Source organism: Haliotis asinina, chromosome 2, assembly GCF_037392515.1.
Source record: "Haliotis asinina isolate JCU_RB_2024 chromosome 2, JCU_Hal_asi_v2, whole genome shotgun sequence".
In the NCBI taxonomy this organism is placed as follows: Eukaryota; Metazoa; Mollusca; class Gastropoda; order Lepetellida; family Haliotidae; genus Haliotis; species Haliotis asinina.
In genome coordinates, this window is record NC_090281.1 from 23,191,523 (window position 1) to 23,217,606 (window position 26,084).

Here is a 26,084-nt window from a genome sequence, read left to right on the forward strand (position 1 = left end):
TATTTTCAGGCTTTTATGATGTATTATTTTCTCGGTTCCATGAACATGTTGCTGACTTCGTTTCCGGAGCACAACTCGAAAACCATTTCATATCTTTCAAAAGATCTTGGCAGATATACGAGACAGATCTTGAAATGGTGACTTTTTCTGATTACAGGTATATGGCATTTCTGCTTTTAATGAATTCCATGGAAACAATTCAGACTTGGTCTAAAAACACAATAAGTGCATAGCGTAATACTATAAACTGTGTAACAATGAAAATAGAATCACTAACTATGCAACCTTATTTTGAGATTGTTGTTATCAGAACCATAACATATATGTTTAGGGCCTTTATAATTATGCAGAAAATAGGATCGACATTCACAGTTAGTGTCACTCACTGTCATATTGTTAAGTCTCCAATATATCAAGTACCTGAAGTACAATACATTGCAATGCACTTTATTTGACAATGTGCCGTCAGATATTCTATGAAACAGTGAAACAACTATCACCACTTAAGCATCCTTGATTATGGTCTGTATTAATTATGTCTCTGTTTTGTTGTGATACTTACCCAGGACTTATTTACTGCCAATAGCTTCATTTTGAGCATGATTCCAGTGGCAGAAATCTAATGATAGCCATGAAATTTTACAAGGAAAAGAAATTCTTTGTAAGAACACGAATGAGTGTGTTTGGCTTTATGTCACTTTAGTGGCATCGGGGTAGCCTAGTGGTTAAAGCATTCACTCATGATGCCGAAGACCTTGGTTTGATCCTTGATATGGGTGCAATGTGTGAAGCCTATTTCTGGTGATATTGCCCACTATGATATTGCTGGAATATTGCTAAAAGTTGTATAAAACCATACTCACTCACTCACTCACTCACTCACTCACTCACTCACTCACTCACTCACTCACTCACTCACTCACTCACTCACTCACTCACTCACTCACTCACTCACTCACTCACTCACTCACTCACTCACTCACTCACTCACTCACTCACTCACTCACTCACTCACTCACTCACTCACTCACTCACTCACCAGAAATGGGCTTTACATTTTGTACCCACATGGGGAATTGAATCTGGGTTTTCAGCATGTTGAGCAAATGCTCTAACCTTAACTACCAGTAGGCTACCCCAGTGTGCCATGCAGGATCATGGCAGAACAACAAAGATGGTAATAACTGCAACTTGTCCAGGTATTTATCATAACAGAGTGGATATATGATGCCCTGGCTAGTTAAAGATGCATTAAGCAGAGAGTATGAAATACGGCAAAGGCCCAGACAGAGGTCAGGGATGGTAACTTCAAAAGGTTACCAGCCCAAATGGAATTAACCAGACCAGAGTGAATGAGTGAGTGAGTACGGTTTTATGCTGCTTTTTGGCAGTATTCCAGCAATATCACGGTAGGGGACATCAGAAAATGGGTTTCACACATTGTACCCATTTGGGGAATCGAACCCGGGTCTTCGACCTGACGAGCGAACGTTTTAACCACTACGCTACCCCACTGCCCCAAGACAATCAAAAAGAAAATAACTCATTTTTAGTTACAACGAATAATTTAATGAACTTTACCGTTAATGTACAGCTCCATGCATTGATAGGCCTCACATTTCAGTGACAATGAATCGTTTCAGTGATATGTCAACGTGCTGCATTGACCTTGCAATACAATAGTTCAATGTCTCACCGGTAACTGTCAACTAAAGGCAAGTCTAAATGTAACTCTCAGATTGAAAAATTATTTTAAGATATGGGGAATTTGAACTCAGATATATGCAATATGTTATCTGAAATTTTTACCAGACCATGATGCTAGGCTGTGTAGCAGTAAATGTGGACCATCCATCAGAAATCTAGTAATGAGTGGTCAGACAGGCCTTATTTCATACACTGCTTTAAAATTGTGCACTGAATCCCTCAAGTCTCCAAATCAATGCTAAACAACATTTTCATTATTACTGTCTTTGTAGATTTACTCAAATCATCACCAGTTGTCTCTGCTTTGGTAATGTCACTGTCCTCAGTCATGACAAATTCCAAAGATTTCAATCTTCATCTTACTGGCTATTTTGTTATCTTTTTCACATCTGACAAGTATGATACCATTAAAAAATGTATGTCATTTGAAAACAATATTAAAAAGTAATGAATCCTTCTGTAAACAAGTTGAAATTGAATGTTGAAATCCTTCATGACTTCATCAGAAAAACAAAGACATTTGAATTTAATGACATTTAAAAGATGGCTGTAAACTCTATCTTGTATGAAGTTTGTTATTACTTTGAATAAAAAACATTTTCAATCTGTTGTTTTGAAATCATACTTTGCTAACATTTTGTGTCAACGATTGTAACAGTCTTTGATAAAGGAGACATGCTAATATATACAAACGGTGCTTGTTTTCAAATGTAGGCATTTCTAAAAAATATTTCTATATACATCCTTCATATGACTTGATTGCCTTTATCTTGAAACTTGTTTCTGAAAAGATGAAACTCTAGAGCCATGATTTTGAAAATATCAAGGATAGAAATGGGAAAGTAGACCATCGTTGAGAAATGGGTCTCGTGTACGTCATTTCTTGATGCCATATATAAACATTATCAACAGGGACAATAATTCTTAGTATACTACCTCCCTGGATTGCCTTTTTACACGAAACTTGTTTCTCAATCAACAGTTTAGTGAAATAAATATTTATAGTCACAGGATGTGTGTTGTCTTTCTTCCTCGTGCTCCACCAAATGGTATCTGTAGGAGTTTAAATAATTTCATAATAACACTCATAATTTTATCCTGTTTGTGAAATGTGAATATTCCATGGCTTGTCTATTTATTCCCCTCTGGCATGGGTATTGGTTTCCCTACTGGACACTAGATATTGTTCAGTTATGAATGTCTCCTCAAGATCTTCATGCTGACTGTTGGGAATGTTTGGACACCCCATGACTCCAGATGTGAGGCCTGTCAACAATGTTCACCTTTGCCATTTGAAAAATATCACAGACCATAGACCATGTGGATTGTATAGAGCATAGAAGCCATACACAGGATTACAACCTAAGATCCAGTATGATCTGACTATGGCCTGACATATCTACTTTATGAGAATTTTGGCTCCAAATCTATGAGAACTCAAAGCAGCTTGCTACACATTTGCTGACAACCTTGCAACTTTATTAACATGCAGACTAAAACGTACATTCCATAGTTACTCATTCAACCAAGGACCTGAATGCTAGCCTATGATCATTCTCTTAATTGTAGCAAAGTAGTGACATATAAGATATGTGCAACACTAATTTACTGGACAAGTTCAAACCCAAGACGAGGGGTTCATAGCTTACTGTAAAAGTGTTGGTGAATTTATCTATAACTGAGAGCAAGTATTCCTCTACTGGTTTGTATCCCGAGAAATGCTTCTATGTTCAAAGGATGACAATGCCCTGAGAATGTCTCTGTTGTGCAAATGGAAATATCTGGGGATACAGGGCAGATGCTCTATGACAGTATGCCTTTGGTCATTTATGCACCTCATGTACTCCTGGATCATCTAGCATAACAGTTTTGAGATGAGACCCTTACTTACATAAGCTCTGCTCACCTACATCCTAGGTATCACAGAATATGCTTGACTCAGAGTTTCCAGCTTTTTAATGGAAGATGCAAAGCCCTGAACTGAAGTACTTCTGTCTCAGAAGATGACTTCAGCATCTGCTTGGCAACTTAGGCTTCAATCTACTTGTCGTTCCCTAAAACCGCCTTAAAACATTCTTGCATCATTGATTTCCAACAAGATAGCTGACTCAACCTTATTCCCAGAGCATGACAAGGGATATCAGATCAAAAAGGAGGAGAAACCCAAACATAAACCTTCCTGATTCAACCACTCAACCACTTTGGACTCTCTGACACAACTCATGCTGTGTCTGAAACTCTTCTTGCTGTAAGGTTAACAGTATTTCTTACACTGTTATCCTTGACCCAATTGGTGGCCATCTGTCAGCACAGTCAAATAAGGAATCACCATGACCACCTACTGGATCCTCATCAAGGATGGTTACCACCTATTGTTTGACAAGGCCCAGGAACCTTTTGTTGACACACCCAGTAGGACTTCAACACAAGCTTCAGTGGCAATGATAGACATAGGCAAGCTCTTGTCAGCTTCAGTGGCAATGACAGACATAGACAAAAAGAAAATTTATGAAGTTGAACTCTTTGGACCAAATTTTTACTTTTGGGCATTCCTGGTTCCCAAGAAGGACTCACTGGAGCTGAGGATGATCATAGACCTCAAGGTACTAGACTGGGAAATAGCTGAGGCCCATCCGTCTTCACATAAATGGAGGTTTCTTCCTGTTCAGGGTTTTTCTTTTAAGGACATCCATAGCTCCCTCAGATTATTCAGTCATCACAGAAAACGTCTGCAATGAAGAAGGATTCATGGATATCTACATGACTTTCTTTCTCCAAATATGGATGAAGAAGCCAGTTTCAAAGACTTGCACTGCCTTCCAGCTTTACTTGAAAATGTGGGATCTTAGTACATCCGGAAAAGGCAGAACTTCAGCCAAAATGTGTTCAGAAGTACAATAGGAGACACTAAACTTGATTTAGTTCATCCTTCAGAGGACAGAGGTGCTGTCAGAGATTATGGATTACCAGTCCTCAGGAAATGGATGTTGTTGTTTTCTCAGATCTAATGGCAGTCTGCGTCTCATATACTTTCAGGATTGGATCAACCAGTGTTTGGGGGTACAGCTGGACTCATCATGCACACAGAGTAAGTGTTCAAGGACGTTACAGGATGGAATGCACATTCAGACGACATAATCATTTCAGGACTCTGTCTGCCAGTTTCTCCAATATTTATAAAAATTGTAGTGGTGAAGGCTGTTATCTTCACAATCCAGGGCTATTCTCGACATCTGAGACATTCTTCTTGGACATGCAACTCCATGGTTGTGACCTACTGTACAGGCTAGAAGGAACCCACTCTTAGGGACAGTCTCACACACATGAAGATCAGAGTTAGATCCTCACACTGGACAGTCTCGTGAGCTAGCTACATTGTGGCCAGACACAATCTGGGAAAGATCAGCATTGCACAGTACTATCACATCACAACAAAATACTGAAAACAAAATGGACACCACATATAGAAGCATTCAGGTAAAAGATGATGGTGGTGATGGTGGTGATGAAACTTAAAGAGAACAAGAATAAGAACCATGAAAATATTGAAGCATATCCAGGTACCTGGTCAGATAAATGTGACATGAGTCAAGCTTTCACATTTGTATGGCTATTCAGGTTTCCGATTCAGCCTACACAAATATGGCTGCACAACAATTGATTATTTTCCTCACTGCTCAAATTCGATACATGACATTAAATGTTATGTCGCTGCCAAGAAAATCAATATGCATTGTATTGACAATAGATGTTGTCTTGCATAGGTTTTGCATTGATAAGTTCAACGTTAGAAAAACAGAGTGATTATGTTTGAGATGAATGTATTTTTTGATGTGATTAATTGTTCACCTTGACTGAAATTCATATGTTCTGTTCAGTTCTGAAACATGTTCCCAGCAACTTGTGTGGTAATAGTGAGTGAGTGAGTTTAGTCTTATGCTGTACTAAGCAATATTCCAGCCATATGATGACAGGCTGTGAATAATTGACACTGGAACAGACAATCCAGTGATCAACATCATGAGCATCAATTTACACTTTTGGAAACCGATGACATGCGTCAACCATGTCAGCAAGCCTGACCACTTGATCCTGTTAGTCGCCTCTTACGACCAACATTGTTTACTGAAGACCAATTCTAGCTCGGATCTTCATGGGTGTCACTAAGTCAGTTTTAGCGAGGAAGCAAGGATCTATTGATGACTCCTGTTGACACTAATGATGAAGATCCCAGTAACAAGAGCAGATGTCCCCACTTAAACTGACATGACGGTTTGAGAATCAGCATGGCATTTTTTACTGAAAAAACATCACAAAATGTCCATCATCTGACATCTTGCATTAATATATTAAGGTAATTCACAAGTTGGAAGCAAAAGTCATTACTAACTATTAGAGAAAATTGAATAAGATATAAATAGGCAAAAGTTCTTGTGAGAATATTATTGTCAGTAAAATATAATCTACAGAGTGCAACTGAATTAGTTTGATTCAAACTGACATGAATGTGTTTCCTTTGAGATACACTTACAGAGTAGCCTACAAACTACACAGCTTTGTGTCTGAAGGGAATCAGTGCTGTTAGTTCTAGCTCACGGAAAACTTTTAACACTAAGCCCTAAGGGACAAATCATCTGTGGCTTTCTGTTACGAGTGAGTAGTTCCATAAATCATTCAGGATTTTTATTTTGAGAAAATGTAAATTTTTTTATTTCATGTACAGACTCCAGCTCAGTGTTGGAATGCTTTCTTGTAAAATTATTTGTGATATCATGAACAATGAATAATGTCCTATTTTATTATCTGCAACAGTGCATTCATAGGATGATGCTTTTAGAAGGGAACCCTCGCCAAGACAGCAGGAAAACAGCTGGACAGTTGGAACAAACAAGCAATCACCAAGAATAAAAAATATATTCCTGACAAAAACATAAGCAACATGTCTTTTCAGTATAAAATCTTTATCAATCTTGATAGCAATTTTTGCCTGCATGTTACTGAAAGGTAAATATTCAAAGAATACATAACCTTTTGATTTTTCTGATAACATTGACAACATCGCCTGAACAAAACCACCCTCAGAAACAACATGCAAAATGTACTGCATGAATGTGCTCCACATTCACACGTGCAGTCTGATCAGTTAGAACCTAGCTGTAATCATTCCTCTGGTTCAACAAGTGGGTCCAAACTTCATTTTTATTGATGATAATACCCGTCCATGGATCATAACGCCTGAGAAGCGTTGTTAATGATGTTGTTTAGATGTGCAGTCTGATCAGTTAGAACCTAGCTGTAATCATTCCTCTGGTTCAACAAGTGGGTCCAAACTTCATTTTTATTGATGATAATACCCGTCCATGGATCATAACGCCTGAGAAGCGTTGTTAATGATGTTGTTTAGATCAACAACATCACACACATGGACTGGCCTGCAAGGTCACTTGATCTTTATGCCATTGAACATGCTTGGGACATTATTGGAAGTCGTATTTACGATCTGCATGTTCACCCCCAGACTCTGGATGACCTCGACCAGGTGTTACAGAGAGAATGGCAGAACATTCCACAACGTTGAAGGCCATGTGGTCAATGTAAAGATGCATAGAAGCTTGTATTTGTGCCCATGGTGGTCATAAGCATCTGTCCTTCACTGTCCAAACTGACTTGAACCTTAGTGTTGACATGTTGCTCCATCGGTGCAGCACATTTTGCATGACTTTTTCACAGGTACATGCTTTTGATGATTTAGAGGTCTGTTATTGCTCAATACCATTTCATTTTGTTAATTATGTGTACATACATTTCACCTTTCTACTGCACCATTCCATGATTTGTTATTTCAATAAATGAAAATGTAATGAGACTAAAAGTTTGTTGCTTAACTTTTTGTGAGGAGCATATAATGCTAAGTTAGAATTGCTTACAATACTTGTAACAATATCATATCATGGCTCTGTTCATTGTCATTTTGTAAGAATACGCGGATTCATACAGTTTGCACATTGGTTTTTAGTTTCATACCTCAGTGCAACGAAAGAAACACACAGTCAGTCCTTAATTATCTCAAATGACCGGGCATATACAATATCAATAATCGAGCATCAGCAGTGCTTTATTATGTATCATTTGTTGTTGGAAACTATCCAGTGTGATACTTACTCAAGTCAAACTAGTGAAATGTTTGGATAGATCAACAATGTGGAGAAAAAGTGAGAAGGATATCACATTACAATATGTCATCTCATGACAGTCCTAGAACCGTTCAAAAATGCATTTAGAATTCACAAATCATACAAACATACAGGTATATAGTGAATCAGTCATGACTTGATATTCAGCATCATTGTGTAACTCATGCTTTTGAGTTTCAGTTAAACACCCAAGGTTTTTCCTGTGCACTTTAAGCTGAAAAGCTGATCAAAGCTGCATAACGTACAAATGCACTCCACCTATTTTGAGAACTGATATGATTTCATGTTGTTTTTAGATCAGATCTTATGTCAATCATCAGTTGTTATTGCCACTAAATATCAATGTCTTCAGAACAGGAAACCTCCAAGATGTTTTTAAAATATATTTTATAACTGAAACAGTGACAAGCTAGTGCTGATTTCATACATGACACTTTGTCCTTTCACTTTGTATTCATTTGAACTTTTCATCTACTCTTTTGTATTTGATCAATCTGAGCTAGCATTTTAGTATACATTTCAGGTTTGAATATATTCCTGTAACACTAACAAAATATTGAGATTATGCCTTCTGAAATAAGCAACATTCACATAGGTATCTAAGATGAAATTATGAGTCAATACAGAAAAGTTGCAAGACCGTATATTTGAGATGCACAGATAATGATAAATATATATACTCACATATTTACGTAAAATCTCCTCTGACCTTTGTGACTATTAATATACTGAGGGAAAAAAATAAGTGTTCCTTTTTCATCTTCCAGGTTTCTTTACAAGCTGTGCGATACACTTGTTAAGAAACCATGGAAGAAAAGAATATGTACTTTCATGTGATTCCGTATTTCTTTTCCTTCAGAGCAGGTCTCTGTTTGTTGTGACTGTGTTAATGTACTTGAGATGCTAATACCACCTTTTTGTGATATTTTACGCATAAAATATTGATGTATTTTATCCATTAAACAAGGTGGTAATATTTTAGTATGTGTGTTGTCTTGATACAGAATAAATAATGATGTACAGTGTTTGCAACAACAATGCACTAGTCATTCTGTTGATGGGATCCTAGGGTGGAATTGGGTTTTTTCCCCCCATTTTTGCTGCAGACCCCCAAAGAACTGAACTGTTTAAATATATTAAATGTTCACTTTAAATGTTTTAATATGACATGAAAACGACTATTGTTTCATTGTGCAATACTGGCCAAAGTGTCAGTACAAATGACATGGAGTGTGTTAAATCTAACTGACCCATGAAGATCCAGGTTAGAACGGGTCTTCCGCAACCCATACTTGTCGTAAGAGGTGACTAATGGGATCAAGTTGTCATGTTCACTGACTTACATGTCATTGGTTCCAAATTTCGTAGGTTGATGCATACTGTTGATCAATTGTCTAGTCTAGACTTGATTATTTACAGAGTGCCACCATGATAGCTGGAATATTGCTGGGTGTGGTATAAAACTGACCTCACCCACTCATTCATTATATCAAATTATAAAACAGGGGTTTTTTTTAAAAAAAAATAGATATCTATTTTAACTATATTTCTTTTCAGCAAATTCCTTTTCCGTTCTCATTTTTGGAAGCAACTTGTTAGAATATGAAGATGTGATGCAGTTGCAACATAAAACATCTCAGGTGAACATGTCAATCTTTTACAGTGACTTCACATCCAAAGAAAGAATTCATGACATCATCCGGCAATACCATCCCCCTCCCAGTCCTGTCTCTATAGAAACATCAGAACTCCTGCAACAGAAGAAGCTCCGTCTCCTAGGTAACAAAGAAAAGAACATGCGCAATCCGGATCTGATGATGGTGAAGCCAGTGTTCCAGCTGGACAGTGGTGTTGAAAGGTCAAGTGAGGTTGTCACACCAATGAAGGACTTGGTCAGTGATGTGGGTTCATCGCGAGATGAAGAATCCCTTAGAGGCCTCCCTAAGTACAGAAAGCCATTACCAAATATTAAAGGTATGTAGTGGTATTCATATTGTTTAATAGTGTGTGTTTGTTGCTTAATACCATACTCAGCAATTATTCCAGCTATGTAGCAGTATTAATCTGTAATATTCGAGATTGGCCTAGACAAACCAGTGATCAACATCATGAGCATCAGTCTATACAATTGGGATATGATATCTTGTGTCGACAAGCATGGGTTGTTGAAGATTTTAGCCAGGGTGTTCATGAGTTATTTTGTTTTACATATTGAGAAATAAATATAAAAGTAAAATTATGAAAGATTGTACGCTCTGTGAATGAATGATCTTGAAAGTTTTACAGGATGTCTCTGGCAGAAAAGGACATTATAATAGTATTCAAAGTATGCAAGTAAAATATTGAGGATAGGTCTAATTACAAGTAATTCATCCAGATTAGTACAAGTCAGCAAGTTGAAATAATTCTGAAAGCTGGTACTAATGTAGGATAATGAAGTTTGCATATACAATTGAATTCAGAACAATTTAGCAGTGTTTCTTGTTGATAAAAGTGAAAGAAATACACAAGCATGATACTATAAATATTGATTCCTGGTTCTTAAACTGTGCTTTCATACTGAAAAAAACCCATTGTTTCACAGCCAGTAAATAGAAAAAATATTAAACCTGTAAGAGGACGTTTTATTTGTTCGTAACCAAATATTCTACTTCATGTAACCTTCACATTTGTAGCAAGTGAGCAACAGTGCCTTAGCATCGTAATGTTATTGCAACTGTTTGGTGAAACATGTACTTTGATCTAATGTCAGATGTGTGATGTTGAAATATTACATACAAACCAATTTTTTGTTTATAATTTATCAATTCTCTTGTCAGTTGGTAGAAACAGAAGATGAGAAACATGTCTAAACTTTTTTCTGTTCTTCAGATCACCTCTTGAAAATGCATAATGTCTGCCAAGCTGTCCATGTCAATGCTGAAGTTATCACAATTTGTTCTCTATGTTCACATGAAACATATAACCTGACTGTAAATAAGACAGGTCTTTAAATTTTTTTTTTTTTATTAGTACCTTACTTAAAGGTCCACTCTTCTCTGAACCATATAATTTTGTTAATGTGCTTTTTTTGCAGCTGCACCAAAGTATGAAGGACTGAACAAAATCCCCTCTATCTCGCTGGGTCTCCCTGAGCTGCCCACTGGCATCAGACAGACTCGACCTTTCACCTATAAGAAGCAGCAGTATGTGGACTTCAGTTTAGGTCAGTCAGGAGTTTTGACCTGTTCAATTTGATTAAACAGTTTATTTGTAAGACAAAGCAAAAAGCAGTCTAGCAATCACAAAAATCCTGTCCCAAAAAAGCTTCAACTGTGCAAAAATAGTGCCATACATTTCAGTTTGACTTTAATTCCACAGACTTTATATTTTTTGTTTCCCACTGCTGCTCGTTAGTTTAAAGGTGCAAGTTAGGGGTTCCAGTATTTCCTTAAACATGGTTAGATGACAGTGAGATATGCCACATATGTGACTGTATTAACAAAAGAACATGTTCACTAATATTAGAAAATTAAAGTAAAAATCTTCAGACATGAATACACAAACTAAAAGACTGAAAGGGTCGGAAAACTCCCAATGTTTTGTGCCACAATGTGGGTTTAGTATTTGGACTGTTATAACTGTTATAACATGCTCTAACAGAGACTTTAAATCTCCAAACGCTGGGGCACTGGCGTAGGCTGGTGTTTAAAGCATTCACTTGGCATGCCGGATATCCAGGTGCAATTCCCTACATGGGTACAATGTGTGAAGCCATATCTAGTGTCTTCTGCCATGATATTGTTGGAATATTGCTAAAAGTCATGTAAAACTATACTCACCCTAAATCCTTCTTTTCACAGTGTCATAGCTCTAAAACAATTGCAAAGCCAAGCTTATCACAGTCACAAGATACTTAGCACTACCAAAACTTTGTGAGACTGGACCCTGGGGCCCCTTTCACTAAACTCTCGTAAGCCTAAGGTCTCGTAACTTTTCTCGTAGCATTCCTACTTCCTATGTTATGGTATAGGGGGTACGAATGCTACGAGAAAAGTTACGAGATCTTAGGTTTACGAGAGCGTTGTGAAAGGGGCCCCTGGTCCTTTAAAATTGTCTTTAGAATTGATTTTTTTTGATGAAATAAAATACAGGTTCAAGAGTCGTGTGACTTTGGGGAAAGAAACAATAACTCAATGTCAGACTTCACTCAACTGATTTTTTGCTTTATTTCATTTTGTATTACATATTTTCACACACAAGTTTTTGAAAAAAATTAAATACAAAACTATAATTATTGGTTTCGAGTTTTAAGTAATAGTGAGTTCAAAATAACAGTTATAAGTTTTTGAGTCACATGTATGGATGACTTGAGCTTATTTAATTAAAAGTAGCATATTTATGAGTGTATTTGTGATAATGTTCCTTATCTTCATCCACTTCATACAGGTCCAGTCTTGACCCCATTGTCCACTGACCGCAGCTCAGATACCCCAGGCTCTGACCATGGCACCACAGTGAGGGCTAACTTGGCTTCAGCATCAACCAGACTACAGGACAGAGATCTGTATCAGTATGACAAAAAGTACAGCAGAGAAGGGACAACCATGGTAGGTGTTTTGGTACAGTCCTGTCTGTTTCTGACCTGTGGTTCATGCATCAGACTAGAGAAACCTGCATCAGAAGGTGTTTTGGTACAGTCCTGTCTGTTTCTGATCTGTGGTTCATCCATCAGACTAGAGAAACCTGCATCAGAAGGTGTTTCAGTATGGTTCAGTGTGTTTCTGATCTGTGGTTCATCCACCTTACTAGAGAGACCTGTATCAGGTGTTTCGGTACAAGTCTGTCTGTTTGTGATCTGTGGTTCATCCATTAGACAGGAGAGACCTTCATCAGAAGGTGTTTCGGTACAGTTCTGTGTGTTTCTGATCTGTGATTCATCCATCAGACTAGAGAGACCTGCATCAGAGAAGACTTGTGAAGATCTGGGAAAGAATAGGCCTTCAACAACCCATGCCTGCCATAAAGGTGTCTATGCTTGTCATAAGAGGCAACTAACGGGATCAGGTGGTCAGGCTCACTGACTTGGATGATACATGTTATCGGTTCCCAATTGCGCAGTGATGCTCATGTTGATCACTGGATTATCTGGTTCAGACTTGCTTATTTACTGACTGCCTCTGTATAAATGGAATAGTACTGAGTGTGGTGTAAAACTAAGCTCACTCACTCACTGTATCAAATGGTGTTCCGGTACAGTCGTGTGTTTTTCTGTGGGTGATGGGTCAAATTCCAAACAGTGATCTGTATCAGTATCACAAGAGGTACAGCACAAAAGGTCCTGTATATTTCTCTGTTGGTCATATTAAAGATAAAGTATGGGATGTCTGGTTCTTGCCCAGTAGTTAGGCACATGAACATGTACATAAACAACTTCTAAACAATTCTTCAATGATTCGTTAAAGTTTTTATATGATGACTAGTGTATGTAGAACACTGATGATTTTATGTTTACAGACTGAAAACAGTATTGCTCTTCAAGGCATCTCCCCATCAACCTCAGCCAAACTACCTAAAACACCAATGGCCACGCCAGTAACTCACTCCTCGCCAACCAAAACTTCCTTCCAAAGAGACAGAACCAACATGTCTGCTCCCAATGCTTCCCATAGTCCGCCTCCATCACGGGACATCTCTATGTCACCAATACAGAAGATGATTGCACCAGCCAACTCCCCGAACCAGTCTCCTGCAGCCTCCCCGGAGCCTGGAACTAGAGGTAAAATCTTATGTCTTTGGTAGAGATGCACTACTGGTAGGTTTGTTTGTTGTTTTGTGCCACACTCAGCAATATTCCAACTGTATGGTTGAGGTTTGTAAATAATGGAGTCTGGATCAGCCCAGTGATCAAGAGCATGCGCATCAATCTACACAACTGTACACGTGTGGGTCTAATTCTAACACAGATCATCATGAGTATATCATATGACTATGAAATGGCTCAGTATATCCAATTAATGAACTAAGCTAAGGCAGGTCAACTAGCCTTTGCCAGCTTACTTTGTTTCTTATGAATTAATCTAACCTTCTTAACAAAGACCTTTTATATGACCTGAAAATATTCTACAGAGTATCATCTCTTAGCTTTACCAAGACATGCTGTATGTTTCATCCATGTGCTATAGTATTGCTTTGAACAAGAAAATCCTACAGTTTGGTTTCACTGAGATGGCTATGTACCATGGCTATGGGATGGCTGCACCCAAAAAACGTTTGATGAAAATCCGGGTCTTTGAATGGCAGGGACCAACAGCATGAGCATCAATCTACACAACTGGGATACACATGTAGGTCAACCAAGTCAGTGAGACTGACCACCCCATGCTGTTAGTTGCATCTTACAACAAGCATGGGTTACTGAAGATCAATTCTAGCCTGGAACTTTGCAGGTATATCATCAGTCATGGCACAGTATGCAAGTCAACTGGCCTTGTCATGTACCATTAGTGGTGGCAAGTGGGCCTGTGCGTAGAGCTCAGGGGCCCGTTTCACAAAGTCCTCTTACCAGTCTGACCTTGTAAAGAAGGTCATAGACCACTTCTTACTTTTTCCCCCATTTCACAAAGAACCTGTACATTTACACTGTGCCAAAAACAGTCCAAAATTTAGGACCCCGAATCACCATTTTTGACACAGTACGAAATCATGATTCTCAGCATTATTTGGTGTACAGTATGATATCAAATGTAAAAATCTGAATATTATTATGATTATTTAATTTAAAAAGTAACATGCTAACAATCACTGATATCAGTTTTTCATGATATTACCAATGATAGATCTGAAACGTTGCCGATAAACCTAGTATCTGTTAGGATGCTTTCGAAAATATACTTACACGAATGCCTAAGGGTGCTTTTACATATTGGATAGTGTTTACAAAATCTCATTTCGCGAAGGCTGGTATTAAGATGCCTATTATATCATGAATATTCCATAGTCAACTGCAGTTAACATGATATTACATCTGGTATTAGCAACCAATACCAACAGTCACGATAAAATGAAATGAAACATATTGGGTGTGAAAACAAAGACTGCGCTAGTTTGAAATGTAAACAAACAAAAATTCTGATAATACAGTGTCTAGGACATTGTGAAAAATTTCTGACATCCAACCAGCTATTGATTGCTTTGAATGGCTCCACCTTTATGCATGGAAAGAGTATCATAGCAGGAAGGAGGAAATAAAGAACAGATACAATGCAAAGATTTGATACGTCATAAGTAATGTCAAAAGTTCCACGCAGCTTGACACCATAACAGAAGCAAAATCACGGAGACCAGCAATGGTTATTATCAGCATTTCTGGCTTCTTCTCTTACTGAAAATGATGAAAACATATAACAATACATAGATAATCAGAGTCATTCTGATTGCTTACATCTTATATTTATGTTAAAATAATCCTTGAATCAAAGGAAGAGTCCTCACAAAATCCTGTGTACCCCTGTCAGCGAAGCCGCCTTTTTGTAAGAAATCAGTCATCATTTGTGATGTCACATGTCAACATTGTTGTACATATTAGGCCATTTCTTTGAGGTGAAGGTCTTTAAACACACAATGCTTCTGATTACACTTTCAATACTATGATTTATACATCGCGTATGGTCCAGATATTATTTCATGAAACCAATGTCAGTATCTACCTTTAGCCTTGTTCAATACCACATCATACAAGGATATAGGGTTTTATTTTTTATTCTTTGAAAGTTTTTGATTGATTGAATAAAAGTTGCAAAACAAGTTGACACATTTAGAGTACAGCGGACCATATTTGAACCTTTACACAAGTGTTAGTAGATCAATCGTAGCCATAACAGCAATGTATACTTCAGCTCCTCTGATGTACAGTATTCAATACATTGGGAATAATATTGCTGTTTTAAATAACAGGTTAATGGACAGCGATTTTATATTCAAACCATATACGTAAAACTGGAAATAATTATGGAAATGATTTATACTTTTTATCTTGTAATCTTCAGTGGAATTTAGAGAGGAAATCCAGTTATTACGATAAGATAACCGGTACTTTCAACTAAATACATGACATTTCCATTGTTTTTGAAACTGTGTTTCTACTTTGAAATACTTCGGGAATAAGAAGATACGCAGGTGACTGTTTGGTCTCACTGTATGTGTTGCTATGCAACAAAGTGCCTCTTAACCGATGTGTGACATGGATGTAGGACTGCGACATACGACATGGATCCGATGTCTTTGTGAAACGGTCATAAAGGAGGTCGGAAGAGGGATGTAATGAAGGTTGCATGGGCTACGACCTCCTAAATTTAGGAGGCTTTTGTGAAATGTAGACCAGGTCAGAAATCAGTTGAAGTTAAGGATCGTCGAGGTCGGACAGTCCTTGCATGGGTGACCATGTTGGGAAGTTTGGCTTCGGAGAGTTGGTAGGACTTCGGTCCTGCCCCACAAACATTTGGTCTCACCTTAGGCAAGTGAGTTTGTTCAAACTGCCTCTGTTCACCCAGCAGAAAATGGGTACCCGGTGGGATAAAGTCATGTGACTATAATCTTCTAGCACCTAAGAGGCAGCTTGGGGTTTCCGGGGTAATAAGAATGAGAGTGTGGCGCTTTGAGCATGCCCCTCCTTGGTGTGGAATTCACCGCATTACAAACACCTTTATAATAATTATTACCTAAGAGTTTCTACAGCATCAAACACATTATTTCATTGAAGACAGATGTAACTTTTTGCTACCACTACAATTAAGATTGAAAAATGTCCCTTTGTAGATCATTTGAGAACAATCTCTAACCAGAATTTACCGACAAACAAAGGACTGCAGGGAAATCAAGATTTGCAAATCAGAAAGCAACTTTCTTGAGTTTATGGAACTAATTTCAATCTAGGTGACTTCAATCCAGACTAGGCTGTGAAAAAGATTTTGACAGAATTCTGGAATGTCAAATTAATGGCTGGCTTTGTATGGCAGTTCTTCCCCTGGGCAGTGGAAAGTCTCCTCTATTTCAAATGTTAATCCAATTGAAATAATACACAGACAACGATGTTGATGGAATCAGACATCAGCTATAGATGTAGTTTATGCCAGTTTGTGTTAACCTTACAGAACTAGCATGATTATACAACATACATGTATTAAAATCTCACCACCACCGCCTCTGTCACTCTGATTGGTTGGATAAAAGGTCATGACCTCTAACAGGTCATGCTCCCTCATCAAGGTGTAGTGGTGGAAAGCAGTCGCATTAGATTTGATGCTGTCAAAACCAAAGATGGTGAAAACAAACTGACATACAGATATGTGAACATATTCTTATCCATTTTTAGCCATGAGTTACTGGTACCTTGGTGTTCCTTTTGATTAAATATACAAATATTAGAGGTTTTGCCTTATAGAAATGTCAGACTGTGGCAGGTTTGGGAGTGTGTTTTTGGTGTGTAGCATCCTTTTCAAACATCTCGCAAACCTTAAGGAAGAACACTTTTTATAGATAGAAACTTCATTATTGCAATAGATGATAGCATCGTTATAAGCAAGGGTTAGCATCTACACTAAAACGTTGCATCTATAACGAAACTGTCAAATCATGGGACGTTCATGACTTCATCATGCCTGTTCTGAATGTCCATTAACCAGGCCAGCTATTCTTGAAGCGTTCGTAGCCCTACGAACTTCTTAAGCCCATTCTTATCACATTGACTACAATCAAAGTTAAGAATTCTTAGGGCTATGAATGTTTTGAGAAAAAAAAGGCCCGGTTTTCTGATGAACCTGAAGATTCCCTGCAAGCTCGTATCAGTGATGCCCTCAGAATTTGTTCAAGAGGTGGCACTTTACTAAACAGCCATATCAAGGTCTTGTGCATTGATGTTGAATGGTTACAAAAGTAAAGGGTTATTTATTTAACTGAGATAGTTTCAGCATTTTTTCATGTGAATGAGCTTCAAATCAAACAAATGGTGATTGTATGTCCAGCTATTTATGCTGACATGTTTATACATATATTATTGTTCATGTGGTTGTTTGTCTCACTCACTCACTCACTCACTCACTCACTCACTCACTCACTCACTCACTCAGTGGTGATATATTGCTGAGCTGATTGTACGTGTAAGCTCACAGGACTCACTCACAAAACATAGAGATGCAGTGGCATGGATCACCTGACTGTGCTTGCACCTTACATACTTAAGGGAAAAAAATGGTTGGTTCCTCGGATTCCCTTGGCCACAAGAGATGCAAATGGATGGCAGTAATTCTTTGTCCTTAAGATCTGGACAGCAACTGTCCTCAGTGCGACATACATTTATCTAGAGGAATTGGGTGGTGAGGCTTGCTGACTTGGTTGGTGTATGTCGTATTATTTTTGCTTGCTCAGTACATCAGTCACTTGTTTGTCAGATCCAGAGTTGATTATTTATCAGTCATTGTTATATAAATGCACTAAACTATATATACTCAGGTTAACAATGGAAACAGTCTGTGATTGGATGATTAGTTCTATTGAAACAGTGTGGCATAATGAAAGACTCCTCTAAAGACAAATTTCAGATATTTCATGTTCACAAAGACCAGATTGTAGGACCAGTTCCCAGTTAGCTTCAGTTGGTCCAGTGATCATAGAAATACTGAAAAATGACTGTCCAGAACCAATTAAGAATTTTAAAATGTATTTTCATTATCACAGAAATAACAATTTTCCTCCTGACATTTGCCTACTGGTACAAGTTCTATTTTCATTCAAATGTTTCTGAATAAAAGAGGAAACTTTGCAAAATGTTACTATTAATCTCAGCTTAAATATTCCAGCAAAAGTGAAAAAGGGCATATTCCTCCTCAGTATTCTGATAAATATCCTTAAAATCAGGTCTGATTTGTCATGACTGTATCTTGCTCCATTTATATCTGCTCTTGTGTTCATTTACAAATTATTTTGTTCTGACTTTATCACATTACATCAATATCTGAAATATGGTGCCTTTCAACATTACTTTCAGCTCCAATAATCTTTGGATTTCAGCCATATTTCACATACAATACTTCATGTTCATTTTTTCCCCCTGACTTTCAACTGTGTCTCTGAAGTCATGAAGTCCCGTGTGAGCATGTAACAAAATCAAATTTGCTACCCTTTCAAAATCAGCGAAAGCTCCAAATTAATTGCACATTAAGTTTCTTGTATATTCACTTCATGAATATAAATTGAACTCCAATGCCGTGTTGTATTTCCCCTGAAACAAACCAGGCATATACCATGAGGAAATTGTTGTGATGTTGAAGGAATATTGTTGATAGCAGCCTAAAAACCCAAACATGCACATGCTACAGAGATTAATTTTGTCTGATTACTTGGCAGTATAGTTCATTTTGATTTTGAAGGAAGAATTTAACCCTATAAATGCTGATTCCCCCTAAGGGACTTCATCATGTAAATTGACTGATTGTTCGGTCCTTCTCAAGGAATTCCAACCAGTTAAAGTCAAATCTGAATAACAGGATATTAAAATTGATTGGTTGGAAGTGATTTAGGAAAAAGCCCAAATCCTTTCAGTCAGGTGAATCTATTAAGGAAAATTTAAACAATATGGTGTAATGGAAGATACTTTTGAACACCATTAGCTCATTACTGTAATGAACTTTTAACCTCATATTATTTTCATGTTGTGGAATTTATAAAATTTCTGTTACATAATACTGATTCATAATGAACTACCAGTGTTAGTTCATGAAGACATTTAATGGTGTATCAGTGGTGCATCACAAGTCAATTTGTTTCTGCTGCATTTCCAGAGGTATATGATGGCGCTGGGGTAGCCTGTTGGTTAAAGTGTTTACACGTAATGCCAAAGACCCAGGTTTGATTCTCACCATGGGTACAGTGTTTGAAGCCCAATTTTAGTGTCCCTTGCTGTGATATTTGCTGGGGTATTACTAACAGTGACATAAAAGCATACATCCATTCTCACTGACAGATTGACAGATGGATGCATGCACATGTGCACTCACACACTCACTCACTCACTCACTCACTCTTTAGGTATGTACTTTGACAGATCACAATAATTCTTCTCATTCTTCTCACCCTTATGAGTTCCTGGCGTTACTTATCAATCTGCATAGGAGACAACTGAACCCATGCAAAATGATAATCCTGAACCTACTGCCATTATCTGATGATTTGACATGAAGCATGATAAAGTAAATCTTGGTGTTTTTCAGGTCTTGGCACCATTCCTGAGTCGATGATGGAAAATGGTGCAATACGAATTGGTCTGTCATCTCGGGGCAAGATGGTGAGCTTTGTTGGCGAGGTACCACCACCACCTCCTGGTTCTCTTGATGAGAGACACAGCTACACAATTTTTCTGAACAATCCAGAACATTCTTCCTGTGACACTAAGCAGGACTCTAGGCAGGACATGTCCAACAACAGTGCTGCTGAAAGACCAGAAGGTCATGAAACACGTTCCAGAACAGGCATCCCATCCCCTGCTTCTGCTTCATCCAATGAAGAATGGCCAAATGTGAATGAAGCTGCATATGAAGTGGCTCCCTATCCTCACTCCACTGGGTTGAGATCAGACTCCGACCGTCTTGGACTGAGTTCTGCCGAAAGGAGCTCTAAGACTCCAGCCTCAAAGTCAAGATCAAATTTGGAAAGTCGGGAATCTGATAAGAGCTCTGTGGCCAGGTTGATTATGGATGAGAGTGTGAAGACAGAGTCTCCAGGACCTCCTCCTCCATCTCCTGAACCCAAGGACATGAAGAGAACTCTGGAGGAGAAGAGGCTGCAGGATGTTAAGTCCAGGGAGTCTCTGTCCATGGCACCGCTCTATGAAGAAAGTGAGTTTGGAGAGTCACATGGTTTTGATGGCCCCCATGACCCTGGAGTGATGAAAACTGTCTCTGAGGTCATTCCTAAACCAAAGAGCGGAAAACGGGTAATTTCTGTAGACACATTTGTGAATGTTGATATCCAGGCTGACAAGGATGCTGTCAAACCTGATGGTAATGATACATACAGGTCAGAGGTTTCATCTCGTCCAGAGACAGAGAGATCAGGTGCTGAGGATTCAGAAAGAGTGGGAGAAGATAGGGATGCTCATAATGCTCAAGAAAAGAATGAAGTACAGGTGTCAAGGCAAACTACTGGTTTCAGTAAAGAGATAGATACTTTGAATCTTTCAGGGATTAGGGATCTTGACCCAGCTGATTACAACACTGCTCAAGGGAGTGAACAGGACACGTCATCAACAGAACCTGCAAACAATCAGGCGGAATGTTCTGCAGAGGTATCAGCTCCACCTCCAGAAGAGCCTGAAATGGAACAAGAGTCCACTGTGCTTCCATTGGAAACCCCAGATATGGAGGAAACTTATATTGATCCTGAAGACAAGGACTCAGAAGCAGGACCACTGGATCAGCAGCCACTAGTAAATGCAACTGCACCACCTCCAGAAGATGAAGAATCTGACAAAGAGAGAGGTGGAGAGTCTGAATACCCACATGATGAGCTGCCAGTTGATGACTCCAGTTGTGATGACTCTAATCATGTAAACAGGGAGCAAGAGAATACCTACCAAGAGGCTCTAACTTTTGGACCAGAGAAGTCAGCCGCAGATGCTGAGGAAGAGGCATCAGTTGCTGATGATGAGAGCATCCCTGCTCCAGTCACACGCACAAATACAGCCATCCAGATAGTGAAGTCTGTGATAGAAACAGCTGAAGCAAACATGGATGACATCATTAAATCTGGTGAGACACCTGAGGATAATAAGGAAACTTAAATTGGGAATGTGCAGTTTTTGTGCAGTTTGTTATGTTTTATGAGGAAAATGATTTATTATTGTATTTGTAGATGCAGTTAGATTGTTTTGTGTGCAGGGATTTTATGACAATTTTAATATGTTATCAGGATATGTCTTTTAGTGTTTGTGATGAAGAGTGTGTTGTGTATTATAATTTTATATGAACACAAACTTTGGCAAAGACAAGCAAATGGTATTTTTAATATCTAGAGTATATGTACATATTTTACATACTATCTGAAATACCTCAGAACCATATCTACTTTCAAAACATTTTATGTGTGCCTTTAGCATTGCATTTTCACAGCTGTTAAATGCTTTATGTCAACTATAGAGGAATCTACTGTTGAACTGGCTTCCATCAAATGTTTCATTATTTTGAAGTTCCAGTATAATGAAATAAAGTTACAGTAGTGTCCTATATATTTTGCCCTAAATGTATGATATATATATATATACTGGTATATGGTATCTAAGATTTCCATATTAATATTTTATAAGTAAATGAATGTTAAATAATGTGGCAATATGTTTTTAAATGATTTGCAGTTGGACTGTGATCCTGTCTTTGATGTCAAGATGTGTTTGTGATTACCTTATACACACCAACGTTTGAAAAACAGTGATTTAATTAACTGTTTCTGGATGCAGTGTAGCACAGTGTCAATGTTTCAGGTGGAAAGGTCATTTGTAATAACTGATATTTGTGTGTGTGCTTTTGGGATGTTTGTGGTGACTTGTCAGTTGAAGTGATATGATATCATATTGCTTAAGGGTTTTTTCAGCAGAATGTGGAATGAGCTGCTGGCTCATGAACTGATGAATGGCCTAGTGGACAGAGCATTTCCTCATCACATTCAGTTCCCTATGTGAGTACAATGTGTGAAGCCCATTTATGGTGTCTTCCACCATGATATTGCTGGATGAAAGTGGTGTGAAACCATTCTCTCTTCAGAGCAATACTCTCAGACGTCATTGAGCGTTCTGTGTAGGTAACTTTTGTTCATTTTCTTTCACAGACTAACATATCATGTGTCCTCCATGAATGAATGAATGGATGCCTTGCAATCTTCATTAAAGACTGGCAATGGGGCTGCCTGGTGGTTAAAATGTTCGCAACTCACACCGAAGACCTGGGTTTGATTCCCTGCATAGACACAATGTCTGAAGCCATTTTATTGTCCCCAGCTGTGACATTGCTGGAATATTGCTGAAAGAGGCATAAAATCAAGCCCACTCACTCACTCATCAAAGGCTTTTGTCTCATCCCATTCATTCACTCTAGATAGAAGGTATCTATTAAGTCAAAAGTTCTATAGGTATTCAGGAAGTGTGCATGCTTGTCACACTGGGAAATACTGCTTGGTACATAAGTGAGTGAGTTGAGTTTTACGCCACACTCAGCAAATATTCCAGCTATGTGGCAGCGATCTGTAAATGATTGAGTCTGAACCAGACAATCCAGTGATCAACAGCATGAGCATTGTTCTGCGCACTTTGGAACCTATGACATGTCTCAAGCAAGTCAATGAGTATCACCACCCGATCCCATTTGTCGCCTCTTACCACAAAAATATAGTCACTTTTATGGCAAGCATGGGTTGCTGAAGGCCTATTCTACCACGGACCTTCACGGGTCGCGTGCTACATAAACCTTGCACAGAATGTGTATTACTTTCGTGCAGATATTCGGGTCAGTCCGATAGGGCACACCGTCACCAACACACAAACACATCCTCGTACTCTCTACAATTCTCAAAGCTCACAGCACTCACAGTGTCTGGAATTGATCCCTGTCGGCCTATGGCTAGTTGTGTGAGGACGCTAAATTGGATCAGGTGGTCAGACTCTGAGACTCGGCTGATTAGATGCAGTTTTTGCCCCAATGGCATTGACTGTTGCTTAGGTTTTCAAGCATTGTTTTGTCTCGTCCAGACGCAAATATTTACAGTTGTTTGTGACACAGCAAAAATAATGCTGACTGAGAAACTAAATATCAGGTCTGTCTATTCCATTGGCGAGCGCATGAGAGTCTGTCTGTCAACACCACAGCAATTTGAGTTACATCCGCTAGACATGCCGTAAGTTACCTATCATCACAGTTACAAAGCCTCGGTTGAAAATGATTCTATTTCTAGGTTTCATCAAAATGGTAAACGTCTGAGACCGGCACCACTTTGGGATTTCTTCCCATATAAAGCTGACATAATGGCTGTAGTACTGTTGAAAGCAACTTTAGACCAAACTCGCCATTCCCACATGACTGAATACAAAACCTCTTTGTCAAATCATCAGTATGACAAACACACTCATATTGTAGACTCCATGATTTATCAAAGAGAATCAATAACCTGACAACTACACTGAAATCATGCCTTCAGAAAGCTTTGATCTGCTTCAGCTGAGGATCAGTTTGCTGACATATTGTTGGAATCTTCGGACTGTTTGAGAAACTCAATTACACTGCTATATGATATTTTCCTCCATGTTGATGGCTGTGATATTTCAAAGGTAAATGATGTGTGCAGGTGATGGAGAACAAGATGAATCATTCTGGTTTTGTTAACAGTGTTTATGTAACAGTGGTTAAATCACAAATGATTAAGATATTGATTATATGACTACTAAATTTCTTTTGATGTGGTTGAACTATCTTGGACAACTTTACAACATTATGTTAACCTCACGTGATGTTAAAATACCAATCTGCAGTCCCCACCCAACTGAAAAAGGAATGGTAAACACATAATGTATTGGCTCCAAATCCCATGCGTCTGTTGCAACTACAACTACATAAAGTAGGCTTGCCTACGTTCCTGTGACTTTACCGATTCAGAGTTACTTCCCTTTCTAAACAATGGCAGACATGATCGAAGGTTTGTCAGTCTGTATGAGTATGTGTTGGTTTGTGGCATAGTAAAATAGACATTCATTTTGGCTGATACAGGAATTAGTCAAATGTCTATAAAACACAATGCCTTTAAATAATGGTCAAATGTAGCAAGTGATACCTTCTCTAAGCGAATATAATCCCAAATGTAACATTTGCTGCAGTTACTTTGTAACGTCTAAATCTACTTCATGTTCCCCATCTGTGATGCAGAATTTAATACAGGGGACAGACTGAAGTGAGAGCCATGTTGCTTTGTCATAATTAACACTGTATGGAATATATAGTAAGGACCAACAGGTGGTTGGGTAACCTTGTGGTTAAGCGTTCACTTATCACACAAAAGACCAAAGTTTGGTTCCCCATATGAATACAGTGTGTGAGGTCCATTTCTGGTGTCCCCTGCCATGATATTGCTGATATAATGCTAAAAGAGGGTAAAACGGTCATACTCAGTGACTCACTAGTAGGACCGAAATCCATGCTACAGAACAGTAGTGAGGCCAATGCCCTATTTAAACCAATGATCTCTGGAAGTAGTTTGTAGGGATTCTGATCTACAGCAGCTAACAGAGGAGATCTGCCATAGTCTGCCATTGTAGCTAGTATGGTCACCATGTAAGATCCCAGTCCTGCAACCCCCCTTTTTTGACTGGTGTGATCGTCTGGTTGTGGGGAATTGGCTCAGCAGAGTCCTTGTAGTGGTAATAATTAAAAATGAAATTATGTATAAATTATGACTTCATGACATAGGCATTGTAAGGACAATATCTATCAAATTTTAGCTAAGTGATGTAATGTAATGTGTGTATATATACATCCATGCATGCATACATACATACATGCATACACACACACACACACACACACACACACACACACACACACACGTACATACATGTCAAACTGTAAACCTGATCTCATATCAAACACAATATTACAAACTGGATTTGCAAGCCTCAGCTTTGGGGAAAATCAGTATTATAGTATTTGAGTCTCTTGTAATTCCAGCCGGATTCTTATGCAGTATAGAAGGTGTAAAGAAAGTGTAAACGATAGCAGAAAACAAACATTAAATTTTGTGTAAGTATACTTATGTAGCTAATCAAAGTATGAGTATCACTTGAAATCCCTGACAGCGCTCTAGCACGTTTTCTAGACATACTTTTAAGGAAGCAAGTTTTACATCAACAAATGTTTTTAAGAAATGTATTCAGGATTTATTTATTTCAAATCCAAAGAAACCCTTACGTCTAATTTTCGAGCATTCCCTCTGACCTGCTAATGGTTATTTTCAATTATTTTCTACTTTGATTTTTTTTTAAATTAGGAGGAATTAATAAATCTGTTCAGCTTATAGTCCGTTTGCGTTCAAATGAAAACGACAGATGATTACATAACCTGTAATTGGAATAAGTGCACAAAACATAAAGAAGACACGTGGGCCTAGACTTTAAAA

The 26,084-nt window shown here is 38.2% G+C and overlaps 1 protein-coding gene across 2 annotated transcripts in view; it reads left to right on the forward strand.

The window, feature by feature from the left end:
• Nucleotides 1–22,827, forward strand: part of LOC137272368 (serine/arginine repetitive matrix protein 1-like) — a 40,559-nt gene extending 17,732 nt beyond the window's left edge. For both annotated transcript variants that reach the window (XM_067804741.1, XM_067804740.1), the window contains 5 exons: nucleotides 9,565–9,875; nucleotides 10,978–11,106; nucleotides 12,330–12,490; nucleotides 13,398–13,659; nucleotides 20,147–22,827. In XM_067804741.1, the coding sequence (XP_067660842.1) occupies nucleotides 9,565–9,875; nucleotides 10,978–11,106; nucleotides 12,330–12,490; nucleotides 13,398–13,659; nucleotides 20,147–21,714 (2,431 nt within the window). In that variant the 3' untranslated portion in view covers nucleotides 21,715–22,827. The remainder of the gene's footprint in view (nucleotides 1–9,564; nucleotides 9,876–10,977; nucleotides 11,107–12,329; nucleotides 12,491–13,397; nucleotides 13,660–20,146) is intronic.
• The last annotated feature ends 3,257 nt before the right edge of the window (nucleotides 22,828–26,084 follow it).